The 25,823-nt window shown below is 38.8% G+C and overlaps 1 protein-coding gene across 3 annotated transcripts in view; it reads right to left on the bottom strand.

Moving 5' to 3' along the window:
• NCOR1 (nuclear receptor corepressor 1) overlaps positions 1 to 13,228 on the bottom strand; it is a 51,951-nt gene extending 38,723 nt beyond the window's left edge. For 2 of the 3 annotated variants that reach the window (XM_009874175.1, XM_009874173.1), the window contains exons 1-9: positions 13,051 to 13,228; positions 11,167 to 11,306; positions 8,925 to 9,120; positions 7,468 to 7,650; positions 5,572 to 5,685; positions 3,046 to 3,102; positions 2,522 to 2,574; positions 1,359 to 1,425; positions 185 to 357 (exon numbers count right to left, since the gene is read on the bottom strand). In XM_009874175.1, coding sequence (XP_009872477.1) covers positions 185 to 357; positions 1,359 to 1,425; positions 2,522 to 2,574; positions 3,046 to 3,102; positions 5,572 to 5,685; positions 7,468 to 7,650; positions 8,925 to 9,120; positions 11,167 to 11,306; positions 13,051 to 13,158 — 1,091 coding nt within the window. In that variant the 5' untranslated portion in view covers positions 13,159 to 13,228. The remainder of the gene's footprint in view (positions 1 to 184; positions 358 to 1,358; positions 1,426 to 2,521; positions 2,575 to 3,045; positions 3,103 to 5,571; positions 5,686 to 7,467; positions 7,651 to 8,924; positions 9,121 to 11,166; positions 11,307 to 13,050) is intronic. The other variant, XM_009874174.1, reaches the window with a different exon arrangement.
• Between the last annotated feature and the right edge of the window lie 12,595 nt (positions 13,229 to 25,823).

The raw sequence follows: 25,823 nt of genomic DNA, 5'->3' as shown, positions 1-25,823 counted from the left end.
GCTGAACAAATAAAAAATTCTTTGACTTTATACTGTACGACGCACTAATAATATTCCTTAAAAAGGAATAAATTGATGAACATAGAACTTTAATGGTTAAGTTGAACCAGTTTTATTATAAATGATTTTAAAATCTAAGTCCCACGTGGTATTTTGTAGGACAATTTCAAATCCATGGCAATACCTTTGGAATCGTTCTTGCTGTTCTCTTTGTTTCCGGATTTCTGGAAATTGTTTTTCATAGTACTCTCTTGTTTTGCTCTCCTTCGCTTTCCTGCGTGGATTATTTTCTATCCTGTCAACTTTTTTCTCCCATGCCTCCATCAGCTGATCATAACGTTGACAGATTTTCTGTTCCTGTTAAATTGCAAAAGTAAACCTTGATCTAAACAAGAATACACTAAGCGATCAGTACACATAACATGGGTAGGCTCCCAGAATGAACAGGGATTCTTCCTGCTCTAATGGCTCCCACTTTGAAGATGACATACACCCAATTTTCAGCAGAGAGAAGGCGAGGAAGTGGATATAAAAAAAATCTAGATTTTGAACAGTCCATATTATTTCTTTGCTTTACACATCACAATGGTATTTGGTAACTGTTACCACTGCCTTCCAGAAATCTCACACCTTCTGGTACCAGGCTTTTAATTAGTAGGTTTAATTGTTATTTATTTTAATTTTTAATTTAACAGAATGGGACTGGAGTAACTGCAGTATGTCCTCAACCTCAGCAATATACAGGGAGCTGGTCCTACGCAAAAAACCAACCTAGGACCGTAAGGAGAAAAATCCTTCATAACATTTTCATGGTGGAATCTTCCAATTTCATGTATAACCTTCACTATTCTTAATAAAAATAATCTTTCAGACACCAGAAGCGCCTTTTGATTTTGTATGTCACTTGCTGCAACAGCACGCTAGAGAAAGCTTTAAGACAACCAAGATAGCTACCCAACGTACACAAGACTGGTTAAAAATGCGGCCAGACTTCACAAATCAGAGACCTGGCCCATTTTCTTTCAGATAATACAGGTACTATACAAAAAAAGAAGTTCCGAGAGAGGCCAGGCATGACAGCTAAAGATTTCCACCAAGTCTCTTCAATTCAAACTCTTTACGAAAAGGAAAGGAAAAAAGCTTTTTCCCTTTTGCACTTCAGACGGTCTTCAGGCAGATAATTAACAAACCCCAATTATACACCCACAGTTTATTTCTCAATAAATCAATATAATTTTAGCTTAAGATCTTATTTTTCTAAGCAACAGGATTTTCATGACACATTTGGGAATCTGAATCAAGGATCCAGACAAAAAAACCAACCATGTGCTCTTTTTACAAAAACATGGTAGTATTACCCGTTGTTTTCTTGCGTGATTTCTTCTTTTAAAGAACAGTATTAGCTTTTTCCTCATCACCTGGTTTCTGGAGAAAAAATTAGGAACAATAAAGTGAACTCTGTAAGAAAGAAGCACTTCAAAACTACTCAAAGCCCGAGTGGATTCTAGATGCTAGATCATCATTCTGAAAAATACCTTCAGTGGTAGAAAAGGTAGAAAACAGAGGGAAAACAATGATGAAATTCCCAAGTAAGTTATGCTTAATATATTATGCTTTGGCAGAAAAAAAAAAATCGTTTAATTCAACCTTAAGGTTAAGAGTTTTACAATATATAACTACTCAAAAAAAGTAAGTATTTTAAAACTGGTTTACAGCTACAATTGAACGAGTGGAGCAAGAATTATTTTTTTCAACAGATTTAAGAGGAGAATTAACACTTACCATTTAAAGAATTTAACATATTTAAAAATAATTACTTTTTAAAAACATGTAAAAATTAATCGATTACAATTTTACTTCAATTGATAAACAATATTTGCTTCAGTGAACTGAAAAACATAGCTCAAATGTGAGAAACAAGTACTATAATAGAAAAGAAACAAAAAACTATTTTCCTCAAAATCCACGTTTTGTCCAGGAGTAGACAACCAGTTTATTTCAAATCACCGCATTTGGCTTGCCCTACGTAACAAGTACGCATAGCATACAGTAACTGCTCATAGCCCATGGCAGAAAATGAGTACATGGTTAAGTCAATAAATAAACAGATAATTAAAAAAATATATCAAAAAATCAGGACTCCTTCCATGGTTTATTAACAGCAGTAACTTTTGAAACATTTCTTTGAACAGTACATTCAGAAAAGTTGACTAGACATATCTAGGCCAAATCTGGTATTTTGACTTGGAAAAAAACCCACAAGCGTTAGCAACTTAAAGATGAAAATAAATCATAAAACTTAAGTCGAGACGCAAAGTTACAATTTCCCTTTGCCTTCAGCACACGTAACTCACGTCTTGCAGCACTATTCTACAACACGGAAGGTTACATGGACTGCAAACTTTTAATTATGGTTAAAGTACACACATCCTATCTGGAAATTACAGCAATGAAAAAATGGAGCTAATGTTTAACTCTAGAACCCTTAAATGGCCCAGGGACAAGATAGGAAAGCACTTACGTTTTGATGTTTTCATGGTAGACCTTTGTGTCTGATGGTTGGTTGTAAAGCGGCTGCAATTTTGGATGAGAAAGGTAGGCTTAGTGCTTTGTAACGCGTAGAATTCTAGAAGTATATGCAATACTTTAAACAATATTTTAGTGTTTTGCCAACAGCGCACTCAATCTGAGACGCGGCAATCTGAAGGGACTAGAAGATATCCAACACAAACCACTGATTTCATTACGTACAATTAGATTGTTTAAAAAATGGATGCAAACAACAGTATTACATTTTTTTCATCTTTCAAACTGTTCTCTCAAGTAGATTCAAATCTATTTCAAAAATTACACTCACGCGGCCAATCAGTTCACCCAAGCCCAAATTCACCAGAGCATTTAAACACTCTTCTACACATAAACATAAAACTTCTTCTATACATAAACACAGAAATATATCTCTACCACAACAGTTACAGCAACTCCCAACACAGAAAACACAACAAAAGAAAAAAAAAGACGACACCAACTAAACACACAACTTACCAGTTCAACTTTTGGACCGAGGCCTTCAAAAATCTTGTGAGCTTCCTCTGCTTTTTTCTGCAAATAAGGTTTATTTGTATAGCGTAAGGAAATCACCTGAAGTTAGTGTCAAACGTGTACCTGAATGCTCTCACTCTCGCTGGTCGTTAAACCTCTGTGTGGCCACACTGTTCCCTCCTTAATCTAATGCTGCCCTGTTGCCTCAGCAAATCAAGAAACCTGGATTTGAATTCTGGGGTTCCTACTCTGATCTGTGTTTGAAAGCCAACAGAGCAAAAAAGCAGAAATTGACCTTCACAGCTCAAAAAAACCCAACTCATGCATTTAATAAACAATACAACAAAATATTACTAAGAGGAAGAAAAGCATCCAGCAAAATGAAGTAGAGCCAGCTTTGAAAAACGGACTTAAGAGACTAAAATCCTCGACTTGCCAAGCATGGGAGTGTGAGCTCACCGCTGTCAAAGGTCCACCTTCCCTCACACTAGGCAAAGATCGCAAAATAATTCCCATCTGAAAGGAGGCAGCACTGGTAAGACAGTTGGCTTTCACAAATTCGTTTCAAGCCTGCATGATCTTCCAAAGCCCTCTGTCAGCAGACGAGGCTATCTGAAATGACCCAACACACTACTTCAAATTTGCTTCTTTCCCCCCAATGGTTGTATGAGCTGGCCCTAAGACATCTGCAAAGAAAAATACAGCTGAAATGAAACCATAAAGCAGTTACTCTTAGAAAGTGTTCTGCTAAATTCTAACCTCTGTCCATGAAGTCCAATCTTGAGAAACTCTTTGGAACTCACAACTGTACAAAATAATTACACATCAAGGAAATATTACAGTATTATCCTGGTGGAATGGCTTTTCTGGTCTCAAAACATTTAAAATTGAACTCCAGCTCTACTACTTTAACCAAATTTTAGCCAACAGCAGTTGAATATTAAAAGTAATTATCCTAAATTGCATGGTTTGAAGATGAAAGCTTCCAAGAGGACTGTTCTCTTGTACCACTGCAGAAGGAAAGATACCAAACCAGTGCTACATACACGAATCGCCTTTATTGATGCTTTCCATAATACAGCGAGTACCGACACACACTATTTGTATTAAGCCTCAGCAATCCTGCCGTTCTACAGCACGTCTAATTCCCGATATGGGAACTCCAAACGAGTGCTAAATGGTTTCAAAAACACATCAAGCTTGGTAATTCCCCTCACATATAGAACATTGTATGAACAACCACAGAGTGAGAAGCTGCTAATGGGTGCCCATACGTTACTGACACACGTTGCTCCATCTCGGGCAACTTAAAGATGTGTTTCCCCACCTACTGGCACAGACACACCATGGGGAATGCAAAAGCAAGTTCAAAACTCTGTTGGAAAGCTCATCTATAACCTCAACTAGCACAGAAAGAATTGCAGAGCAGCCTGCTAAGATGTCTCCAAATTCACACTGGTTTGCCTACTGCCCAACATGCAACTCGGCTTGAGAAAGTCTTCTAAAGTGATTGTATCATTTAAGTAATTTTCAGTTGTAGTGTGAAGCAGATTTAAAACAGTCAACTGGTTCGTAACCAGAAGCATATTGCTGTAGATTGGTTACATCAGTTTTTATAACAAAATAATTGTCCTAATGTCCTGTATAAAGTAAATACATCAAATTTCACAGACAACTGAGGGAAGGGGAGAACTGGGACACAGTTCTACTGTATAAAATCTAGCATTATGTTGCACTTTCTTTACAACTTTAAATTTTCAAAAATAGTCTATTGTAACAGAAGTTAGCTGTTCCTCTAAACTACAAAATAAAATTGAGAAATTAAACAAACATATAGCACTCTCACAAAAGATCATAATACTTTCAAAGCCAGCAGATATCCAACTCCCTAATCTCAAACTACCAGGGAAAAAAGAGGCAGGAAGCACTTTGCTACTGTTGGCAGTATTACCGAGCTCCTGGACTTTTCTCACCACTTATGCAACACAGGCTCACAATTCACCTACACACTGCTGCTTCCTATGTATTCATTTACCCAAATCTTAAGCACCAGAAGTCAGAGGTTAAAAAGAAGACGTAGAATCTTACAACATATACAGCTGTTCCTTTTCAGCTAATTTAAATGTTGGGTTTTCAGTTTTCAGCCAAGCTTATCAGTATTTATGTGAGGAAAAGAAAATTCAAAGTAGATGAATATAAAAAAACGCTTCGGAAATTTATCTACACACATACAAACATCCATAGATATGTGTGTATTTATATCTATCTCAACACGACGGTCAGGGATGAGACCATAAATATCTCTCCCTAGACTGCTTACAAGACAGAAGAAAGATCCTGTGATCAAGAATAAAAATGTCATGCAATGTCTTTCATTTGAAGAAATGAAAGAATATTAAGAGAGGGATGGGCAAACCAATAAAACAGGAGAAGAAAAATTGCCCTGTGGAAATAAATTAAGGCACAACTAATTTTAGCACATCAGGTCAGATTCACAGCTACATTCAGTCAACTGAAAAGCACGCTTACCCGATTTTCATCGTAAATAATTTGGACAATACTGCGGTGTTTCTGTTCCACGGGAGGAGGGGAGACAGGCCTCTCCGGCTCTGGAGGCTTAGCAGCTTCTTCTTCAAGTTGTTGCTAAGAGACGAAAGAAAGAAAATCAGCCATCCGCACCATGTTACCCTGAGCAGTAATTAGTCACCAGAGATAAAATATGCATCTGATCAACAGTTAGCACTGCCACTTATTTCTCTTTTTAACTGACAGGGAACGAATGAAATAGTTTTAATGTCTAGAGGGACAATAACAAGACTGCTTTTTGTGCTATTGGTGAATTGAACTCACTGTTTACAACTCATTCATGCCGAATCAGACTTGTTTGAGCCTGACATTTAAAGACACTGTCACATTGTAATTTATCTCTATTTAACTTGAAACAGAAATACTAACTTTGGAGAACAGTTACAGCAAACCTGCCTCTCACAGAGGGAAGTAACGCACAGAGCTGTCTTCCTACGTTTTAGATTATTACTATTGTCTAATTGTTTAAAAAGGTACAAAACTCCTTCTGTGACTCCGCAGAGGCCGTCACTCTAACCATACTTCCCAGTAGAAACAAACCACTCCCCCTGCACTGGCGTTCCAAGATTGTCACAACATCAAACAAACAAAAAATACCATCAGCAAAAAAGTAGTGTTTTCCTAGCTGGTACACTGCTGTGGTTTACTTTCACATCAGTTAAGTCTGGCCCAGTGACATTTTCATTTTTTAATTGTAAATATCCCTCATCCATGCTGGCCAAAAACATGTAACAAGCAACTTCTAATGCTAGGCACCCATCCTGTCTCACAGCCCTGGTAAAATGTGCTACAGTGCTGCACAAGAATTCAAAATCTAAAACTTCTGCAGAATGCCATAATAAAGAGGTTCAATAATTGCAGGCAACAGCAACTGTGTAATTTTCTTTAAGTCAAATTATAGCATAAATATGCACAAATGAACCTTCATAGATGATACACATAGTACTTGCTGATTTTGTGGAAAAGTGAACAAACAAAAAGATAAGCATCATTAGCACAGAGCCAGGTACTTAGTGACACCCTTTTTTGGTTTTCTGCTGAACGCCACTTCACAGGTCATTACAATTCGGACGTAATTAAATTCTTCTAGACCATAAAAAACATACCATTGCCAAGAGTTGTCTAATTGCTATCCTGAACCTAAAAAGTTAACAAACCCTAGTGTTGATGCTTATTTCCTACAGTTCCCACTAAAAAAACCCAACAAACTGTAAAGCTCACACTACTTCTGCCTGGATCTTTGAGAGTCATAAAAGGAAAAGGAGACAAGGATTTCATTTTCGCCATATAACAACAGATGCCTAGACTGAAGGGTGGGTTTTGTTGCCCACAACCGCTATTGGCAAGACAACAGCTACTGCCAGGACACATTTCCTTTGCCTCCAGTGTCTCTGATGCAAAGCATAGCCAGGTCCATACTAAAAAAAATGTGCCATTTCCTCCTTTATTTCTCTGCTCTCTCTGTTTACTGCCACCCCTGCAAGGGATTCTCCCCTTACACAGCCATGAAAGAAGATGACATCTTGCCCCTCTCTCAGCAGTCATCTTTAAAGCTGGAGTTACACTCACAGTGTTTCACTAAGCCTTCCGTCAAAAGTTTAATATATAAAGCCGCCTACTGTTGGTGTTCTTACGTGGCTTTCTCCCATTTTCGTGACTGTTTAAAACTACGTGAAGTCCAATCTAGTTAAATGTTGTAACAATGCTGTAACACAACCTTCCCTTTTTCACTTGTTCATTTGGTTCATGTAATCGAAAAATTTCACCACCACCACCCAATGAAGTCTTTCCACACCTTTTTCCCTGCCAGATAGCAAGAGTAGTGTCTGCTACGCTTACTTGCTTTTTCTTCAGTTTAAGGATTTGCTGTTCAACTTTCGCAATTTCACGATCTACACGGTCCATGCTCTGTATCAATTCTTCCTTTGACAGCTTTGAAGGTGAAGCATTTTGGTCCTCCCCACAAGGCTGACCAGAAATTGGAGAAGATGGTCCCTCATGCTTTCCTCCAAAAGCCGGGTCCTTTCACGGGGACAGGAGGTGGCGGAGGGAGATTGAGAGAAATTAGAGGAATGAGTGTTCTCTAAACAAACTAGCATGCATGAATTTAAAAGTTGAATATTTCAGCTTACTAATGCTCTAAATATTCTAGAATTAACTGACAGTCAATTTACGATATGGTAATTTCGAAGTCCATCTTTAAAAGTAACAACACACTTCCATATTTACCTTGAAACCAAAATAAGATCAAAACATCTCCCTTTTAAAAATACTGTTTGCATTTATGAAGCTGTATCTTTTATCTTTAAAGGAAGAATTACTCGAGAGATAATCCTCAATACTCTGCAAAAATACTGATGAGGCTGTTCTTGAGGATAACCATGAGCAGCCTAATAAAACACATCTGGAGTTAGCTCTGGATATAAATGTGAAGTTCTGTTGAGCTTAACATGAGTTAAGAGAAGCGACTAATTAGAAGAGGACATGTCACTATTCATTTGGCTTCGATGTTTTTGGCCTGTTTTTTTTTTTTTTGTCCATTTCCAAACAACGTGTTTTCAAGATGCTTCACGTTCCAACAGCAGCACTGTTGTACCTTGTCTTTGCTTTGCTTACGTCCTCAGACCATCACGCTCTGTGACTATTTACCTGGCAAACACTAATTCACTAACACAGCCCGCATTCAAGCGGGTGAGGCCGTGTGCATGAGAGAAGATATTAAATATCCATTGATGAGACATTTGTCTGCTCCACACAAATTGTTGTAATCAACAGCCAGTATCTACAATAGAAAATATCCACACCAAACTAGATTGTCCTAGATTTACCCAAAATGAGACAGTGACAAGTATAATTAGTGTTATGTAAACAAGCAGATTCATTTCAAATGCTGAAATGGAAGGGAGTACTTTGACCATTCAGTACAAATATTAATTACAGGAAAAAATAGGCTTGCATGCACTTGCCAGCAGCTTTCAATTGAAAAGCAAAAATATTTCACAAACTGAACTATATAATCATTTTGCAGCTGAGGTTTTAATGACTTAAGAGCATCGTGGCAACTCGAAACTTCAGTTTCTCTACTGTGCCCCAGCCAGACGTTTTCTTCTTGTTCTTTTTATGAAAGAGTACACTGACTCATGACCACAGTTTGTGATAATGTGTAAAACTGAATTTCTGGGATGAAAGAATTAATGTAAGCAAGCAAATAAAAAAACTAATAGAAATACAGTTTATTAGCTCACTGCATCATAGGAAGTTAAAACCTTCAGCAGTAAAACAGCAAATGGCTTTACCTTCTTAATATCTGCAGATCTCAACCCTTCCTGCAGAGGATGTACTAAAGGCAAGACAGCAGCTGCACTAACACGCTGAAAATGGGAATCAGAGACTTGTTCAAGACGTGGTCGCTTAGATTCCAGTGAATCATGATCTGTCTGAGACGGACCTGGATGAAATTGCTGTTCATATCCAGTTCTCCTTTCCTGAGGCCTAACATACAAAAGAGAAAAACTAGTAAAATATGCATTTTCCATACAAGAAAACTATTTGGTGTTCCTCAAACCTTTTCAAATATGCAGGATATGCAATTTAGAGAAGTTCCTTCTAAACAGTAAGGTAGACAGAAGTTTGTAAGTATGATCTTCAAAAATGCAACAGTAAAAATCCACTGAAAAAGAGAGTTACCCTGAACTTAAAAGACACTGTTTAAACACACGCCTATCACTACGAACCCATAAACTTGCCAGTGCTAAAATGATATTGTTCAAATCAAAGCTCCAACTGAAATTACGAAGAAACAAAAAAACCCATGAGATCTAGTACTGTATTACACTGGACACAGATGGCTACAACAGCTCCTTATTTCATTTTTGGAGTTAAATAATTTTTAAATATACACAGAATGCTCAAAATGAACTATGAGTCTACCTGGAACTTGATCTCTACTAAAATGCTACTGTATGACAGAAGCAGTCATTGATTCAATCCCTGAGTCATTTAAAAACTCTTCCTTCTCAGAAAAAAAAAAGCTCCTTTACAGTGCAGTGCACAGGGTGTCCATAAGAGAAACTCATCTGCTTAGACATCTTCCTATGAAGTGCCACTGAAGAGATGACAGTAGTTTCCCGTATTTTGCCAGAACTACCGAATAAGCTGTTACAAATTTACAATGGGAGGGGTGGTGTGGAGATTTACTTCTGCTACAAACTGAAGTTCTGAGAACTCTGAAAGCTACTATGATTCTCAGCACTAAGACAGAGTTACTGACATTTTCGTGACACATGAAGAAGGCAACATGCAAGCTTCAGATTTCACTATCATCAAGTTAATTCTGGGAATATTCTAATGAGATTTTAAGCTAGACCAGTATTTACATAACATTCATCACTGGTATTTGTTCAGAACCGGATACCTCAGTTACAGCCAAAATAAACTGCGAGCAGTAATCCAGCATACAAAGTTGCTCCTAGCAGATATATTTACTAAGAGTCCAAGAAAATAAGAGGTGGTTACAGGCAATAACACCTGCTTATAATTGTACATCAACATGCTAATGCACTGAAGAATTGAGGTGCATAAACCAGGCAGTAATCTCTCCCCTAAACAGAAGCATATTCTTGCTAATTTACTGCAATCCAGTTAATCTTGCTCTGCTCAGTAGCAGGTTTTTAATGTCTGATTTTGGTTTTCAGACTACATCCAACATTCTTCAGGCATATAGCCAAACGAATGTGTAATGCGATCTGAAAACTTTCTTGAACCCATAGACTTACAGTAACACTAATGTATGTTTGAACAGTCATCAATATCCACTGTGAAGTAACCCATTTTACCAAGAAGTAAGATATTACCAATCTGAAACCTAATTACAACATATGATTCACGGCACTTGTCCGCTGTACTTGTCCTCAGTCAACTTAGATGACCCAGATTAGTTGCATCTTCTTACACAGAGACAAGAACGGTGCAGGGGACTGACAAAAGCGGTACTAGAACAAGCGATACGAAGCCGTCGAGTGCCTTGCCAAAAGCAGCATACTCTCCAGTTCACCCAGAAGTCCATTTCGTGCTGCACTTCAGTGGTTTACAGTTCTTACAACTCAAATCTCCAATGAGCTCTGGTGTTTCTGACTTGCGTAGCCACAGAGCTATCAGCTCTTCAATAAGCCAACCTAATCTAGGCAGGTAATACTCACGCTCTAACAACTCTTGCCCTTGTTGCTTCTACTCAGCAAGATTAAAGGATCCAAAGGTACAAACTTTACACACGTTTAGCCCAAACAGCATCAAAAAGTTTGCAGTATGCACTTAGATTCTCAGAAGATATATTCAGTAAGCCAAAGAGACCAAGGAACTACACAACAGCTACAACACAAGGCAGATCGACGCTGTTATAACCGCAAAGCACCGACTAATGATGTACTTAGTAACTGTGAAACCGAAAAACTTCTCCATTCAAAGGTTAAAACTAACTTTACAGAAAGCACAGACTCATTGAAGATTGACGTTCACGTACATCAAAAACAAGATCCTGACCTGTCAGAGCCCGGGTGAAATTCAGAAAGCAAGGAAGGCCTGCGCCGAAGTTGTTGCTGCTGTTGCTGCTGCTGCTGCAAGAGCTGGGTTGCCTGACTGACTTCCAGGTGAGACGAGCGATAATCGGGAACTGCAAATTCCTAAATGAAACACATTTCTGTCGTTACCAAGAACAAGGGTACAGAAGACAGGATCAAAAGCATTTGGTGTCATGGAATGATCTTTTCCAAAGGTATTAAATACACACCAAGTCCAAATCACCGAAGCCTTATTCTAGCTCAAAAAAAATAAAGTTTGCAAACAGCAGTTCTAAGTTTTAAATGAACTTAAAGAGGTTTTATTTTTTTATATATATAATATATATAAATGAATACAGGTATTTAAGTATTCATACTTATGCCAAGAATTCCACCTAACTTAGTAACAACTTCTAACAAAATGCAAATGAGTCAGCAGAGGAATATCGTTTAAAAAATACCCTTTAAAGTCTGATTTCACATCCAACTATGAAGTGGTAAAATGAGAATACCTTTCAACAATCCCACAGCAATTCCTTCTGCTACCACCTCAAGACATTTTTATATCAGACACTATCAGTTAGGACTAAGAGTTAGACAAGAGAGCATCTTCTGACTGATACAAGTAATAACCAAAGTGAGGTACAAGACAGTTTATTCATATAAATGGGTCTTCAACCACTTGCTTTTAAAAATTACATACAGTTGGCATTAACCAGCCAAAGAAGCTCTACAGGACATGCCACAGGTCATTCCCTGTAAAACTTAGCTTTTACAAATTATCTAAAAATAAACATGGAGCAAGCCAAAAAGCTCCAATTCTTGAATTTGCTTTCGCAAACGTGTAAGTAGAACAAAACATCTGAAGTATCTGTAGCAGTAGGAGACTTTCATTAAAATGAGGGAAATCTGAGCTGTTTTTAAGCCAGCAGCTAGTCCTCCACAGGCTGCCACACCACAGAGAGCACAGGATGGCAGAATAAATGCTTGGCAGAAGTGACCAAGTAGGAGATTCTTAGAAATCCACTGCCTTGATTCCAGCTCGCAGAACACAGCTGGAGGCACTAGCTCAGCTGCTTCAGGAAAATATTCAGAGTGCAATGCAAGTTTTTGCACTTCCGATTCCCCACCTTGCACACAGATTTTGTCAAGCACCTCGTCTAGCTCACAGAGAATCCAGCCCAATATTGCTAGAAGAAAAGATGGCCATGGGTTCACTTCTTATGGTCCTGGGCCTAATAGGAGATCAATTCCCCAGAAAAACTGAGTACTCACAAATGCTCCAAGAGCTCAGTCTCTCAAAGGATTTGTTAGACCAAGATTACTGCAGTCAAATGTACAATAACTGCAGATTATTTGCACATTCTTTGAAATTTTTTTTCTATCAATGCACACGGACTCAGCCACATCTACATTTGACAAACTTAGTATGACGATTAAACACTAACAAATTAAAGCAAAACTACAACAAAAATTTATGAACACAAATAACAAGAAACCAATGATAAAACCAGGAAGTTTATATTAATTCCACACGATAAAGATGTAGAATTATAAAACTAAGTTTTCTGTCAAAAAACAAGTAACAAAACAGATATAGAGGCTTTCAGAAAAGAAAAGGGAAAAAAAAGGGAAAAAAATAAAGAGTGCAAACCAAACCACCCCACAGCTATCTACTTAAGCAACGGTGGCAGCAGTTCTCGTCAGCAGGGCAACGTCACTGTTTTCAGATGTGAACAACTTGTATCATATCGGTTTTAAAAAAAACCCAAACAAAAAAAAAAATCCCCAACCCCCCTATATCATCTGGCACAGCAAACGCCCAAATTTTACTGTCGCTCAATTTGTAACCCTTGCGCGTCCTTACCTGCTGGTGTCGCGTGCTGGGGAAGGTGTACTGGACAGAGTGAGCGGGGTAGCGGCTCTGTTCCGTGCTGAACGCCCCTTGGTTAGGAGGGTAGCCTGAACTTGACATTATCAAAGAAGTCTTCACAAAGCTGTGAGATCAAGACCAGCAAGCAATCATGTTTCTAGGAAACCGCCTAAAGGAAAAAAGATCACTGATAAGCACTGAAGTACCAGATGTACTCACAATACATTACAGCCATAGCCACCTAAGCAAAACAACCATTACCAGTAAAAGCCTTTTCCTGATGTATTTATTTAATAGGTTACTCGAGCCTGAAACACGTTAACCGGTCTTAAATGGGCTCAAAATGAGACCTGTCAGCGTTGTCTACATCAAGATTTGAGGATTATAGTGTTGGAATACATCATTTTACCAGTCACCAGATGAATTAGGAGGATTTTAAAAGAAAAGTAGGTCACTTTAAATAAATCTTAAAGAGCTTATAATAGTCTATAGACAGAATCTTTATTTACAGTAAATTTCTTTAGCACAACAGGAAGCTCAGTTTCATTTCTTCTACAGAATTTTTTGGATTCTATGAATTGTTTCTTACTTTCAGATTCGTACAGTTTTAGGGCCGCCTTACGCAATGCCACCTACAGTTCATTAAACCACAGCGTGTTTATTAGTCAGGCCCTAAAATACCATTACCATTTAACAGCAGCTTTACACAAGCAGTTGGTAAAAAAAGGCAGTCACAAAGAAAAAAACACAACACTGTGTCAATTGACAGCAGAGTTTATCCCCTACAGGATACCAGAAGCTGACTATACTACGAAGCCTTAAAACAACCCCGCTGAGCTGACAGTCAATGACTGCTTCGGCACTACTGCATTCTTCAGCTGCACATAAAGAGCGAGCCCTGAAAGGCATATGGATTTGGGGAAGATTTTAAATATTGAAAAATAACAGACAAGTCCAAGCATCTGTGAAGCTGTGCACCGTGTCAGAAGACATTGATTAACCACTGCACCCGCTTCTCACTTTGAGCAAGGAAATTATGGCTCAGACATCAAGACCAGGAGATATATATATATATATATACACACACACAGATATCTTTATACACAAGGTATTTCCTTCCAATAGCTTAAAACACGTGATCCTTGGAGCCTCTGTATTAAATACAGAATTCCATCAGACTTGTAGCAAATTCTCAACCTCTGGTCCGGAGCCTAGCAGACATATCAGACCTTCAAATACAGTACCTGTTGATCCCTGCCTAGATGGCTTCATTTCAAAGCGCATCAATCTGCAGCCTCTCACAAACATCACATGGGAAGTCAGACTTTTGAATTGCATTTTCCATTAACAGTCAACAGACAAAAATCAGCTCAGGAAAGGATCAGACACAGCAAACTATACAAACAGACCTTAAAGTTTATCCGACATATTTTATCTTTCCTCCCACCTCCGTGTCAAACAAAGCAAACTTTACATATTGGAGTATCAGACTCATGAGACCTGTTTAGATTTACCTTTTAAGCCTAATTTTCAGATAGGAAAAAACAAATTAAAAAAAAAACCTACGTTTTCTCCTTCAAAGCAATACTACAGATCCCTAGTTGTACACTTTATAGTAGCTATATATACGATAGTACTTGTAATTCATATCCAAGTGATAAGTTCTATCAGAATTCTTCACCATTAACATTTATTATGCTTCATCCTTCATCTTGCATTCATCAGAGTACATCTTTACCAACTGTGTGATGGTCTAATAGGTCTGAGTCATATGCCTTCCATTTAATCAAGAAACACTGTCACAACGTAAGCAGTTTTAGCTAATATACACTGTGATACGTGCAAGCTACAGCACCTGAACACTCAAATGTATCCCAAGCTACAGCAAAAAGAAAATCTTTGATTTTTCTCTCTCAATTTCTGTGAAAGTCTGTGTAAAACAGCAGCACACAGCTGTCAGCTCAATAAAATGTTTTCTAATGTGGTAACTACTCCCATCACAGGCTGGTGAACACGTGTAATCAAATAACAACCAGCTCTAGGTATAAGAATGCTCAAACAACTTAAGGTTATAAAAGCACAAATCTTAGCTGGATGAATTGCTGATGCCCTAACCTGTGGCTACTTCACCAGCTTTGTACGCAGTCTTCATAAATATGTGGAAATTACTAACTGGATTTTATACATCTGCTACACCTCAAAATCTTTACTGAGGAATCAAGACAGCAATACTGGATCTGATCAAAGCTCCTTTAGCGCAACGTGCCGTGGCGGACAATGGGCAGCAGTAGACATTTAGGGAGTACGTACCAGTACTTTTCCAACAAACTCTGCCACATTCTAGTCACCCCTCAAGACACAGCTTGTGGCTCAGGGATTCCTTGAGTCGGAGCCTTTCAGTTTAAGATTTCTTAACGGCTTTCTTTTCCATTCGTTTTCTGAACTAGTATGCACAACTGCTTGCGGCAAGAAATTCTACAGTTTAGTGGCACCTCACAAGAAAACCCATCAGCTTTGGTTTGTTCTGGACCTGCTACCTTCCTTTGACGTAACTAGTTTTCATACTGGAACAGACCAAACATCTATTTCATATTCCTTTTTTTCCACAGTGCACTTCTAACACAACCCCTCAGCTGCATCTTCCATGCTGAAGAATCCTAGTCTGCCTGGCTGCTCCCTGTCAACAACTTCCAAACCTTCTCCAATTCTGCGATACCCAGGAACAGGCAGCCAGGAACGTATATCAGATTCTGGTGTCAATAAATACTCATTCTGTTCTTCTTCTATTCCCCAACAGCTGACCACAGTCAGGTAGATCTGAAGAAGTTGGGAATGCAGAGGGATCAGGACAGAAACCACCTGAAAATCAGACACAAATACAGGCCAAGCACTGCATGATTCAAGGTCCTTTCTAGTTTCTGTCAAGTTACGTCACCTCCTTATTTTCTCAATATTCAGTCAAACCAGTTGATCATTAACCCAGGTGCCAAAAGTTCAATCCATACTCACTTTCTATGATGCTATAAAGGCTATTTTCTCCATTCATAAGAACTTCAGGGAACAGATTGGAAGGTTTGTGTTAGGACTGTTAATCGTGAAATCTTCATTGCTGTAAGAAACTGTCACAAGCAACAGCAATAAGAAGTCCTGACCATCTCTCCCGATTCTGTGCTAGATGTGGAAAGATGAGGGGGAGGAGCCAGGCATGGCACAAAATCACATTCTTTTTCCATCCAACAATGTTAACTCAAGCCCCCATCTCATAATCTACAAGTTTTACATAACACGTATGAAAACATTCAGTCTAAAGGCCTTCCTACCGAGAACTGCAAGCATGATGATGTTTGCAACATCATAATAAATTTATTTTCTTAAAAAAAGAAAAGCTGCCAACAGGAAGGCAAAAGAAACAACATTAGAGGTTATAATCATGGTCGAAAAAAGAAAGGTGGGAAGGGAAGAGAGAAAAAAAAAAAGAAAAAACAAAGTTATCAATGGTGGAGGTGCATTCTTCCTCCCCAAAGGACCTGACACAACAGCAGGAAGAGATAAGGGCAGTAACAGGAGAGGAAAATACATGGTTACATACTGGCAACTGCAAGGTGGGGAGGGAGCCAAAGGATGGGGATTCACCATAGGATCTTATTTCTTTGAAAACAAAATCAACATTGTTGTGTGACACCTGAAGTGACACTGAAGTACAACACTCCCTCCCTCTAAGTCTCCTTTTATTTGTTACAGATATTTACACGTGCCTGCACGCTCCCCTAATTACATCCTGACACACAATCCCCTCTCCAGATGCCCTGCAGCCCCCTTCCTACCCCCCAGGCTCCCCCAGCACACATTTCTGTACACACTCTGCCAGCTTGGGGGTAGAGAGGCAGTTTTTGCCAGCATTTGCCAACAGAATTATCACCAACATTCTGCTCATCCCTCCCTGTCTTCCTATCTTAATTCTACAATTGTGGATGTACTTGACTTCAACCCTCATTTTGCTGCGGGCAACCTTATGACCTCTCATGTAAAAGCATCTGCCTCTCTCTTCGGCAGCTGCTCGTGCAAATCCAGCAGACCCGGGTTTTTCTTCGTCAGTCGACCTCCTGGTCAGTGAGGGCAACGCCAGCTTCCTCCTGTAACCTCTGCAAGTTGCAAACATTCAGATTGTGTTCAGATAAAGTAGTCTTTTTGCATAAAATGGTAACTGCGCGTGTAAACTATAAACAGCCTTACCCAGGCTTTCCTCACTGCTGTATCCTTCCATTAGTCATGACAAACTTCATCTTGCTTTACTCAAATCCAATCAGAATCCTCCTTTAAAGCTCCTCACTGGTAACTCCCTCTGCCTCTCCGATCCTTCCACCAGTTTCCTCTGCTCTGCCAGAACAGAGGCTGCTCATCTTCATTTGCAGCCCCCTTGACAAATTACAACATGAGAAATCAGTTTCCAACTCTGCTCAACGACAGCAAGATTCGGTTTTTCAGAAATTTTCATATCTCTTCATACTATTCTGCAAATTTCAGAAGTTTTTCATATATACATTTACAGGACCTATTCTAGACTTTTCGCCTTAAATACCTCACAGAGATAAAGTCAGGTTGTGAATACCTTCATACAGCTGCCAATCCTGGCTAGTAAATTTTCTGTCTTTGCTGAACAGTAACAATTAGAAGGGCCAGAAAGAAATATTTCTTGTTTTGTACTTCAGAACCCAGCACATTCTGCTACAGCGTCCCACTTCACTGACATTCCCAGACTCTGTCATAAAACATGTAAGGGATGGGGAAACTGATAGTGTCAAATGGATAATATTTTAACAATAAAAAAAAATTAAAAAACAATAATCAAGAGACATAGGAGCAAAAAAGCCAAAAAAGAAACTGTTAAATCAGAAGATGCTTAGCTGAGAAAAAGCAGTGACAAGAGTAACAGTTTGAGGAATTGTGAAGAGATCCTCGGCCCTGGATTAATTTGAGCTTCTGGGGCAAGGAAATGATTTAACAATGTTTATTTCTAAAGGTATGACGATATTTTTCTTTGGCCAGCCCAACAGATCAGATTCAGGTTTCCCTTCACATGTACATATGTGGAGGATTTTGAGTAAATTACAAATAATTTAGAATTGGATATTATAATGACAACAGTCAGAGCATACTTTAAGATTTGCTTTCTATGAGGCAATACTAATTTGAACAATATTTCTTAATCTCCAGATCTCAAAACGCTTCAGAAAAAAGCCGAAGTGCATACTATCTTCAGCAGACACACGGCAAAATGAGTCACAGAAAGGTTAAGAAATCTATCATAGATTATCCAGGAAATAGTCAATGGCTGACTCAGAAATAAGAGTGAAGCCTTGCAGCGCTTTAAGCAGGCAAAAGCCAGCACTGCCCGAGAAAAGCAGTTCTTCGCTTGAGAAACTGCAGCAGGTTAGGGACCGTGACTATTTTCAGCAGGCCAGCTCCCCAAAACCGCTCAGGGCATCGCCACACAAGTGTTTCCACCAGCAGAAGGGAAGGGGTGAAGAGGCCACCGGTCAGCCCAGTCACCCACTCGCTGCCGTGGGACCACAGCCCCGCTTGCTGCAGCACCCGGCTCCTGCTCCCACACTCACCTGCCTGGGTAAAAGACCAGTCTCCTGGGTAGACTCAATTTTTTCTTCACTTACACAAACCAAGCCAACACTTTTGCCTTTAGAGTAGTTTTCATGCCATCTTGAAGTACTTAACCAACATTTGCTAATTAAATTTCACGTCCTTTTGGGAATTTTCCTCATCTTGTTTTTGAGCAAACTAAGTGTGATATAAAGAGTGCAAAGAATTGGATTACAGTCATATAAGGCTTAAACCGAGTTCGGGGATTTTGCTTTAAAATCAGCAGCCTTAGGAAATTGAGCTCTGATGTAACTAACCTACGGCAGAACAAGGAAGGCTCTGCCTTATGCAGGGGATCTACAATGAATCACAAAATTAATTCAGGGCTATTTATTCAAAGTTTACTCTGGTGACAAAAAGAGGAGTGAAGGGACTCTTTCAGCAGCAGTTAGAAAGGCTTTATCCAAAGTGTGATAACAGTACTTGTGAATAATTCTACCTGTGGTCTCACTTTATAAAGGTAACGAAAACAACTCATGGAGAAAAAAAACAACAAACCGCAGTTAGAAAGGCTTTATCCAAAGTGTGATAACAGTACTTGTGAATAATTCTACCTGTGGTCTCACTTTTTATAAAGGTAACGAAAACACCTCATGGAGAAAAAAACCAACAAACCAAAACAGGCCCTGTTTAAGGATCAACCTATTAAACCACAACAACTAGAGTTCATGAATTACAGACCTGTGTCTGAACCTTCAAGACACAACACTCCAACTCACAGACAACGGCACAAAATTACAAGCTGAGTTACAGACCTAAACCCCTTCAAGTACACTGCTAGATCTGCACAATAAATCTTCCCGGCAGTATTTTTATTTTGTCAGATAATCATAAATGTGTTCAAACACTCAAGCAAAAACATCAAATTTGTATCTTGGGGATTATACCCCACACAGGAAAATACTACCACGTACACTTCTAACAGATACCTAAAATTAGCTTAATGGGTCCAACCTCCATTAAAAAAGTTATTTATTCAAATTAACAGACACAGTAAAAGGCTAAGTATTGCTTACTGTCTAAAACTTCAATGCTCAGAACGTTAAAGGTGCAGTTACAAGTTTCTAGCAATCTAGAAGTCTCAACTAGAAAAGCACTAGACACTTCCAAGAGCAGTTCCTAGTTCTTCAATTACTGCCTTAACGTTCGATTATCAGCACAGTCATATGATGGTTATTCAGAAAAACAATGAAAAAATCCAGTGACAATGGAAAGAAGTTTGGGTTCAAACTGATCTGTTAACCCTTGAAGTTCCACAAAGTATTGTGGAACGGCATGGTGAGAAAATTACCTACAGGATCATTAGACGGGACAATCCTGAAAGATACAGGGTGTTCATTCAAGAACCAACCACAAGGTTGATGCCTGAGCAGACTTAAGATAATTTTGTGCTTTAAAACAAGAATTGGAGGACGTGTATTCCAGTGACGATGATATCCAAGCTCACAGGTGGGCCCATATGAAAATCTGTTGGGCATACACCACAAAAGACGAAAGATTCTTTGCTACAAGCGAAAAATGTTAATAGGTCAACACCGACATTAAAGACAATTGAAGTAGCAGCTATTTAAACACGTTCCAGAATACTGCGCTTCTCATTTTTGCAGAACACAGACACCATCCTCAAAGCTCAGGGCCTCTCCCATACTTTCTTTAATCTTCTTCCACTCAGTTCTATGTTGCAGAATACCCTGAAGCCCATAGTCAAAGCACACGGGCATATGCTATTAGAATGAATGGAAACAAGGAACATATTTTCTCCAAGTTGAGAACAGCTAACTGCCAAATTCTCCATGACAATTCTGCATGTGCAAATGTCGTCTTCTGTGACAGACATTTAAAATACACCATAAAATCCTGAAAATTTTAATCTCATGAAGTCGCACTCCCTCTGTTCACAAGGTTACTGATGTAACAATTGCTATTTCTATCCCTGCTAGAAATACAGCAAAAAAATATAACATCTCTAAGGCCACGTTTTATTAGCAACACTAAGTAACATTCTCTCCATTAATTATTAACTTCATATGAATCAAGCCAGAAATACAGCAATGGGTGTATTTGAAAAAAGACACTAAGAAAAGCCCAAAGATCCAAATTTGACCCTTCTCACACCCTGAAATTTCCAGTAGCATACAATACTGTTTTATTTCTGAACGTCCAAAGCATTAACTCACAATCACGCTATACAGTGTCTGATATATTCTACACGACATGGAAGCATGGTATACTTTAATTTAGCCAATTATAGAAGCGACAGAAGTCAAGGAGCATTACAGCTGTCAATTCAAGATGTCACATTTACTCTCTATTAGCAAGACTTTTCCATCTGCATTAAGATAGCTAAAAAATTAAAATAGGATGTTATACTTCGAATTTTAATAGAAAAAGATTTTCCATTAACCGATGACCCACTCCTTAAAGTACTTAAGCAATAGCTTTTGTAACATTAAATATTAAGTAAGTATTACAGAGAACTTCAAAATGAGTTTTGTTGCCATTCCAAAGGGTGAATACTCGGATATGCAGCTTACAATCAAACTGTTGTCAACCTCAGAAACATATTGTTATACTTTATGTGTAATTAAGTTTCTCTCCCTCTCCTACTAGGTAACTACAAATAGAGATAGAATTTCTGCTCTACCAAAATGAGGTCAACCAAATTCAGCTGACAAGACACTCTTCTCCAGGAAACTGTATTTTAACCTCTCCTGTAATTTATGAGCTTGAAGAAAAGTTGCTAATACATGGTATCAAGACCCAAGCTATACACAACTTTGCTACATTATGTGGGGGATCATAACAGGAATAACTAAGACTATATTACCATCTCAGGAAGTTTTTAGTCAGCTACCCACTTGCATTCACACACACACACACACTGAAAAAAAGAAAAAAAAGAAAAAAAAGTGTGTTAAGCACATACATTTCAAATCAGAGTTCACATTTTCAGCATCTGCTCCCCAGTTAACACACCGGGCTACAGAGAATCACTGAGGGAGGAAACCTCTTCTGAGTTTTATCGAGGAATTGCACTGCCTGTGAAGGAGCCTACCCAGCTCTCTTCTGCCAAGGAGGGTCACAATAACACCAAAATTATCCAAAAGAGGTAGGAGGAGGTTCTCTGTTCAGAAATGGAAATTAAGGATGCAGACATTTCCTTTACTAAAAGTAGCACTGAGCAATGACTTAAACCAAAGGAGGGTACAAATACTGCAAGGTTTTCTGGTCTTAAAACTATATCATAGAAAAACAGATAGCTATTTCCTAAAGACATTTAAAACCTATTTTGGTTTTCCCAGCAACACCAGATTCTTGTTTCTGGTTGTCCCGATATGTCAAACAGCATGCAGTTCATATACACCACCAAAAAAAAATTCATGAGCCAAAGACCAAAAAAAAAATCTACAGAATTCAATGTCCAAACCAAACCCTACAAAGTCCAAACACTGCACAGGTCAGGTCTTTCCTTCAGAAGAGGAGACAGCTTTTTTCCAAGGTAACTGCAGCAGTTCCCAAAGCCCACCCACCTACCGCACCTCTTCTGAAGGGCCCCATGCCTGCAACAGGGGTACTTAACTGGTTATCAAACAACTGAAGCATTCAAACGTCACCCACAAAACTCTAACATGGAACACAAACCAACCCAAGCGTCCTCCAGTGTGCCAGTTTGTAGCACACGATGGGTTCAAGAGACGCTACGCAAAGTGGTGACAAGAATGACAACCCTCCTCAGCAGGCTGGCCTCGCTCCTGAGTCAGTGTCCAACAGCTCACGGGGGGTTACTCAAACGCTCCTATTTCCTCCCGTGTCACCTGTGATTTATTTAGAAATAACCATGAAGATCTCAAACTTCATATATATATATATATGTATGTATGTATGTACGTATGTATCATACACTATGCACAAAATATTCTTTCAAAACACCAATTTTGGCTTCCATCTCTCGGACTGAAAGCACAGGCACTTTAAAAACAGCAACCGCACATTAATTTATGCCTTCACTGTTAATCTGTCTGCAGATAAAACAGCTTTTGACATCACCTAACATGTAAGAAATTATGTGGCTGCAGTTTTAAGTTTCCAGTCTCTTCTCACTGTTCATTCATTACCCAAAGCACATCTGTAGTGGCAACTTTTTAAAACTGCTTTGGTTTGGAAAAGGAAATATAACTCAACTAACTCATACTGACTCCACAACCTATGATGTAGTACAAGAGAAACCACATACTATAAAGAGGGGTTTGGGACAAAGTATCAGCCTCATCACTCTCCTCAGTTGATTTGGTTCAGATAAAATCAAGTGCAGATTTTAGCTAAAAAAAAAAAAAAAAAAAGAAGAAAGAAGATTAAAAGAAGAATATTTTTTATGGTATCTATGACAAACGCGTAGGTCCATTCAGATACTCCACAGGAAACACACCAAAGCCTTCTGGAAACAAAGCTTAACGTTGCTACATTTATGATTAAGTTTGAGATGTTCCACTTCACAGGGAACGCAACAATATATAAAAATATAACTCCAATTGAGACTCACACAACAGCCTCTAGGGCACAGGAAAAGGCACGGAATGGAAAAGATCTTAAACTATGAATGGTGCAAATAAACCTTTCTATCTGGAAAAACTTCAAGGTTTTGGATATGTGCAAGTCTGATCTTTGAAACCAAAGTGAAACATCAGCACCTATACCAATAGTGGCTGTAATGGAACAGGTAAGTATCCACATTTATTGAGATTAAACCATGAAATTATACTGATCATATGGGAGAAATCCCACCTTCCAGACACGTCTGTCAATACAGCATTTCAGATAGCACAAAACTACAAACAGTTGAAGAATATTAACCTGACACAAAACTCTACAGTGGATAACAAAATATATACAATTTTTTTAGCTACACTAATTCCTCTTTTCCCTCCCACAAAAACTACTATTAATGAGGTGCAGAGTATAACTGAATTGTAATAATACACCTACTGAGTTTGCTGAACAGCACTTGAATTCGTAATGAACTTACAAGAGTTTGACTTTCTAACACTGACAAACAGCAGGAGAATCAGTAGGTTTCTTAGTTGATTTACATTTACATTTGTTAGATATCTTCCTTGAAACATGAATGTATTTTAATCCATTTAGGAGAGCGTCTGCTTTTCAAAGCAGCCCCAGGTTCTGCCCAGGAAGCCCACCAGTACGGGCCCAGCACATGTTTCACCTGGAGCGTGTGGTCTGTGCCCTGCAGCTGGACAAGCCTCTGACTTCATGAAGACTACGACGAGAAGGAACCAAAGGTACTTTCCCTGCAGCACAGGCACACGTGAATGTATGGCACAAGAGGAGGTAGTAAAAGAAACATGAGTTTAGGCATATTTTGTACTTTACCTCATCTTTTTTTCATTTATAGGTGCCCTTTCCCTCACTGTCTTTGTGAACGTATTTTCATTTTCAGTTTTACCCATGAGCAGTCACTCAACATGCACAGAATTTTTAAGTCCTGGTCAACAGTGTGTCTGAGTAACCTGTCTGCATAAAAATTTAATTTCTGAATTTTTTCTTGCCGAGAGTTGCGAATAATAGGATTTTTCTGAGATGGGTGATGCTTCTTTGTGCAAATACAGTATCTTAATTTCGCAATACCCTTCGTAACAATAAACAGGTGAAATCGCTGACTTCGAAACCACATAGACCAGCATCTCCCTTAAGCCTGAAGGAAAAAACTGCCTAGCAAATCCGTCTGGGAGTGGCAACATTACACGAGCGGTGTAGACGTGAAGCTATTCAAGGACATAAAATCCTCTCTTAGGGTACCAGGAGGAAACATAGCTCCAAGGTAAGAGGGAGCTTTCTGTCTGCACACCAACTCACTGAACTTAACCCCGGTAGGCCCAGACTGTGGCGGTCATTTAACAGATGGTGGATAAACACTGAACTACCATGGAAGAGAAAGGGAACATCACAAACCATCGTTACTAGACGGAGAATCACTGAAGAGGAGAGAAACTAAAATGGAAGATATATTCAGCATGTTCCTGGCTATTTGCATAATTTAGAAATAGCACAAAGTAAATATTTACAGACAGCAGTCCTGCACAGGCCAGGATTTTTATCTGGAACATTTACAGTAGAGAGACAAGGTAATACAGCCAGTTAATAGCTTGTCATCTGAAACACCAATTCAGATTTGACTAAAGAACATAAATGACTTGAAGAGTTCAAGACTGGCATCCAGGAAACATTTGTTTGCATTATGAAACCACTGTCTGGTTACTAGTCTGTTCTCAAGATTGTATCATGTTGCAGCGCACCTGCAGGAGGCACAGATCCCTCCAGCTTAAACAATTGTTAAAATCTTAAATTTAAGTAGCTACGTACACTAGAGCTCCGAATACTGTTGTTGATCATGCAAGAAAACCTTCACAAAAACCATTTTGTTGGCATAAAAGAGTAGGACCAAAACTTTCACCCACACGTTGGCTTTGTAAGATTAAGTTAAATGCCAAATGTTAAGAGCGTAATACAGAAAAGAAAGAAAATATTATCCTCTAATACAGAACACTTTTTCAGTCACTTATGCATTTACCAGTAGCTGAAGCAGTCAGCTTACCTTCCCCGTGAGCATCTCCCACTCAAGCTGTAGAAATTAAATAACTTAGAAGATGCAGTTAGAGAACCACAAGAACTGGGAAGCGGACCAGAGGGGGGAAACTTAAAGGAAATTTTAGAGTCTGAACCTACTTCTATGATATTTTTGAGACAGTTTTCTAGATCCCTTTAGATCACAATGAAAAACATGTATGCTCAGAAAAAGCAACTAAAAAAAGTGGTTGTAGGAGATAATGCGTATTTAAAATAAAACAACAGCAGCACACTGCAGAAAAGTGAATATACTCCAATTTTGTGCATGTAATGTCAGTCTGAGAGTTACTTTTAATTGATTCGTACAATAACTAACAGGGCATGGAGAAGTAATACTGGTGGAAGCAAGCACTTGCAATATCTGCTCCACATGTCAAAAAATGCACATCACAACTCTTAGAAGATTCCCGACAGCTGCTCTTCCCCACGTTTCAGCACCAAGTTTAGGTACTTTAGTGACCAATATCATACAG

The sequence above is a fragment of the Apaloderma vittatum genome, unplaced genomic scaffold (assembly GCF_000703405.1).
Source record: "Apaloderma vittatum isolate BGI_N311 unplaced genomic scaffold, ASM70340v1 scaffold108, whole genome shotgun sequence".
In the NCBI taxonomy this organism is placed as follows: domain Eukaryota; kingdom Metazoa; phylum Chordata; class Aves; order Trogoniformes; family Trogonidae; genus Apaloderma; species Apaloderma vittatum.
Note: the sequence above shows the minus strand (reverse complement) of the source record. Positions and strands in the feature narration are given on the sequence as shown.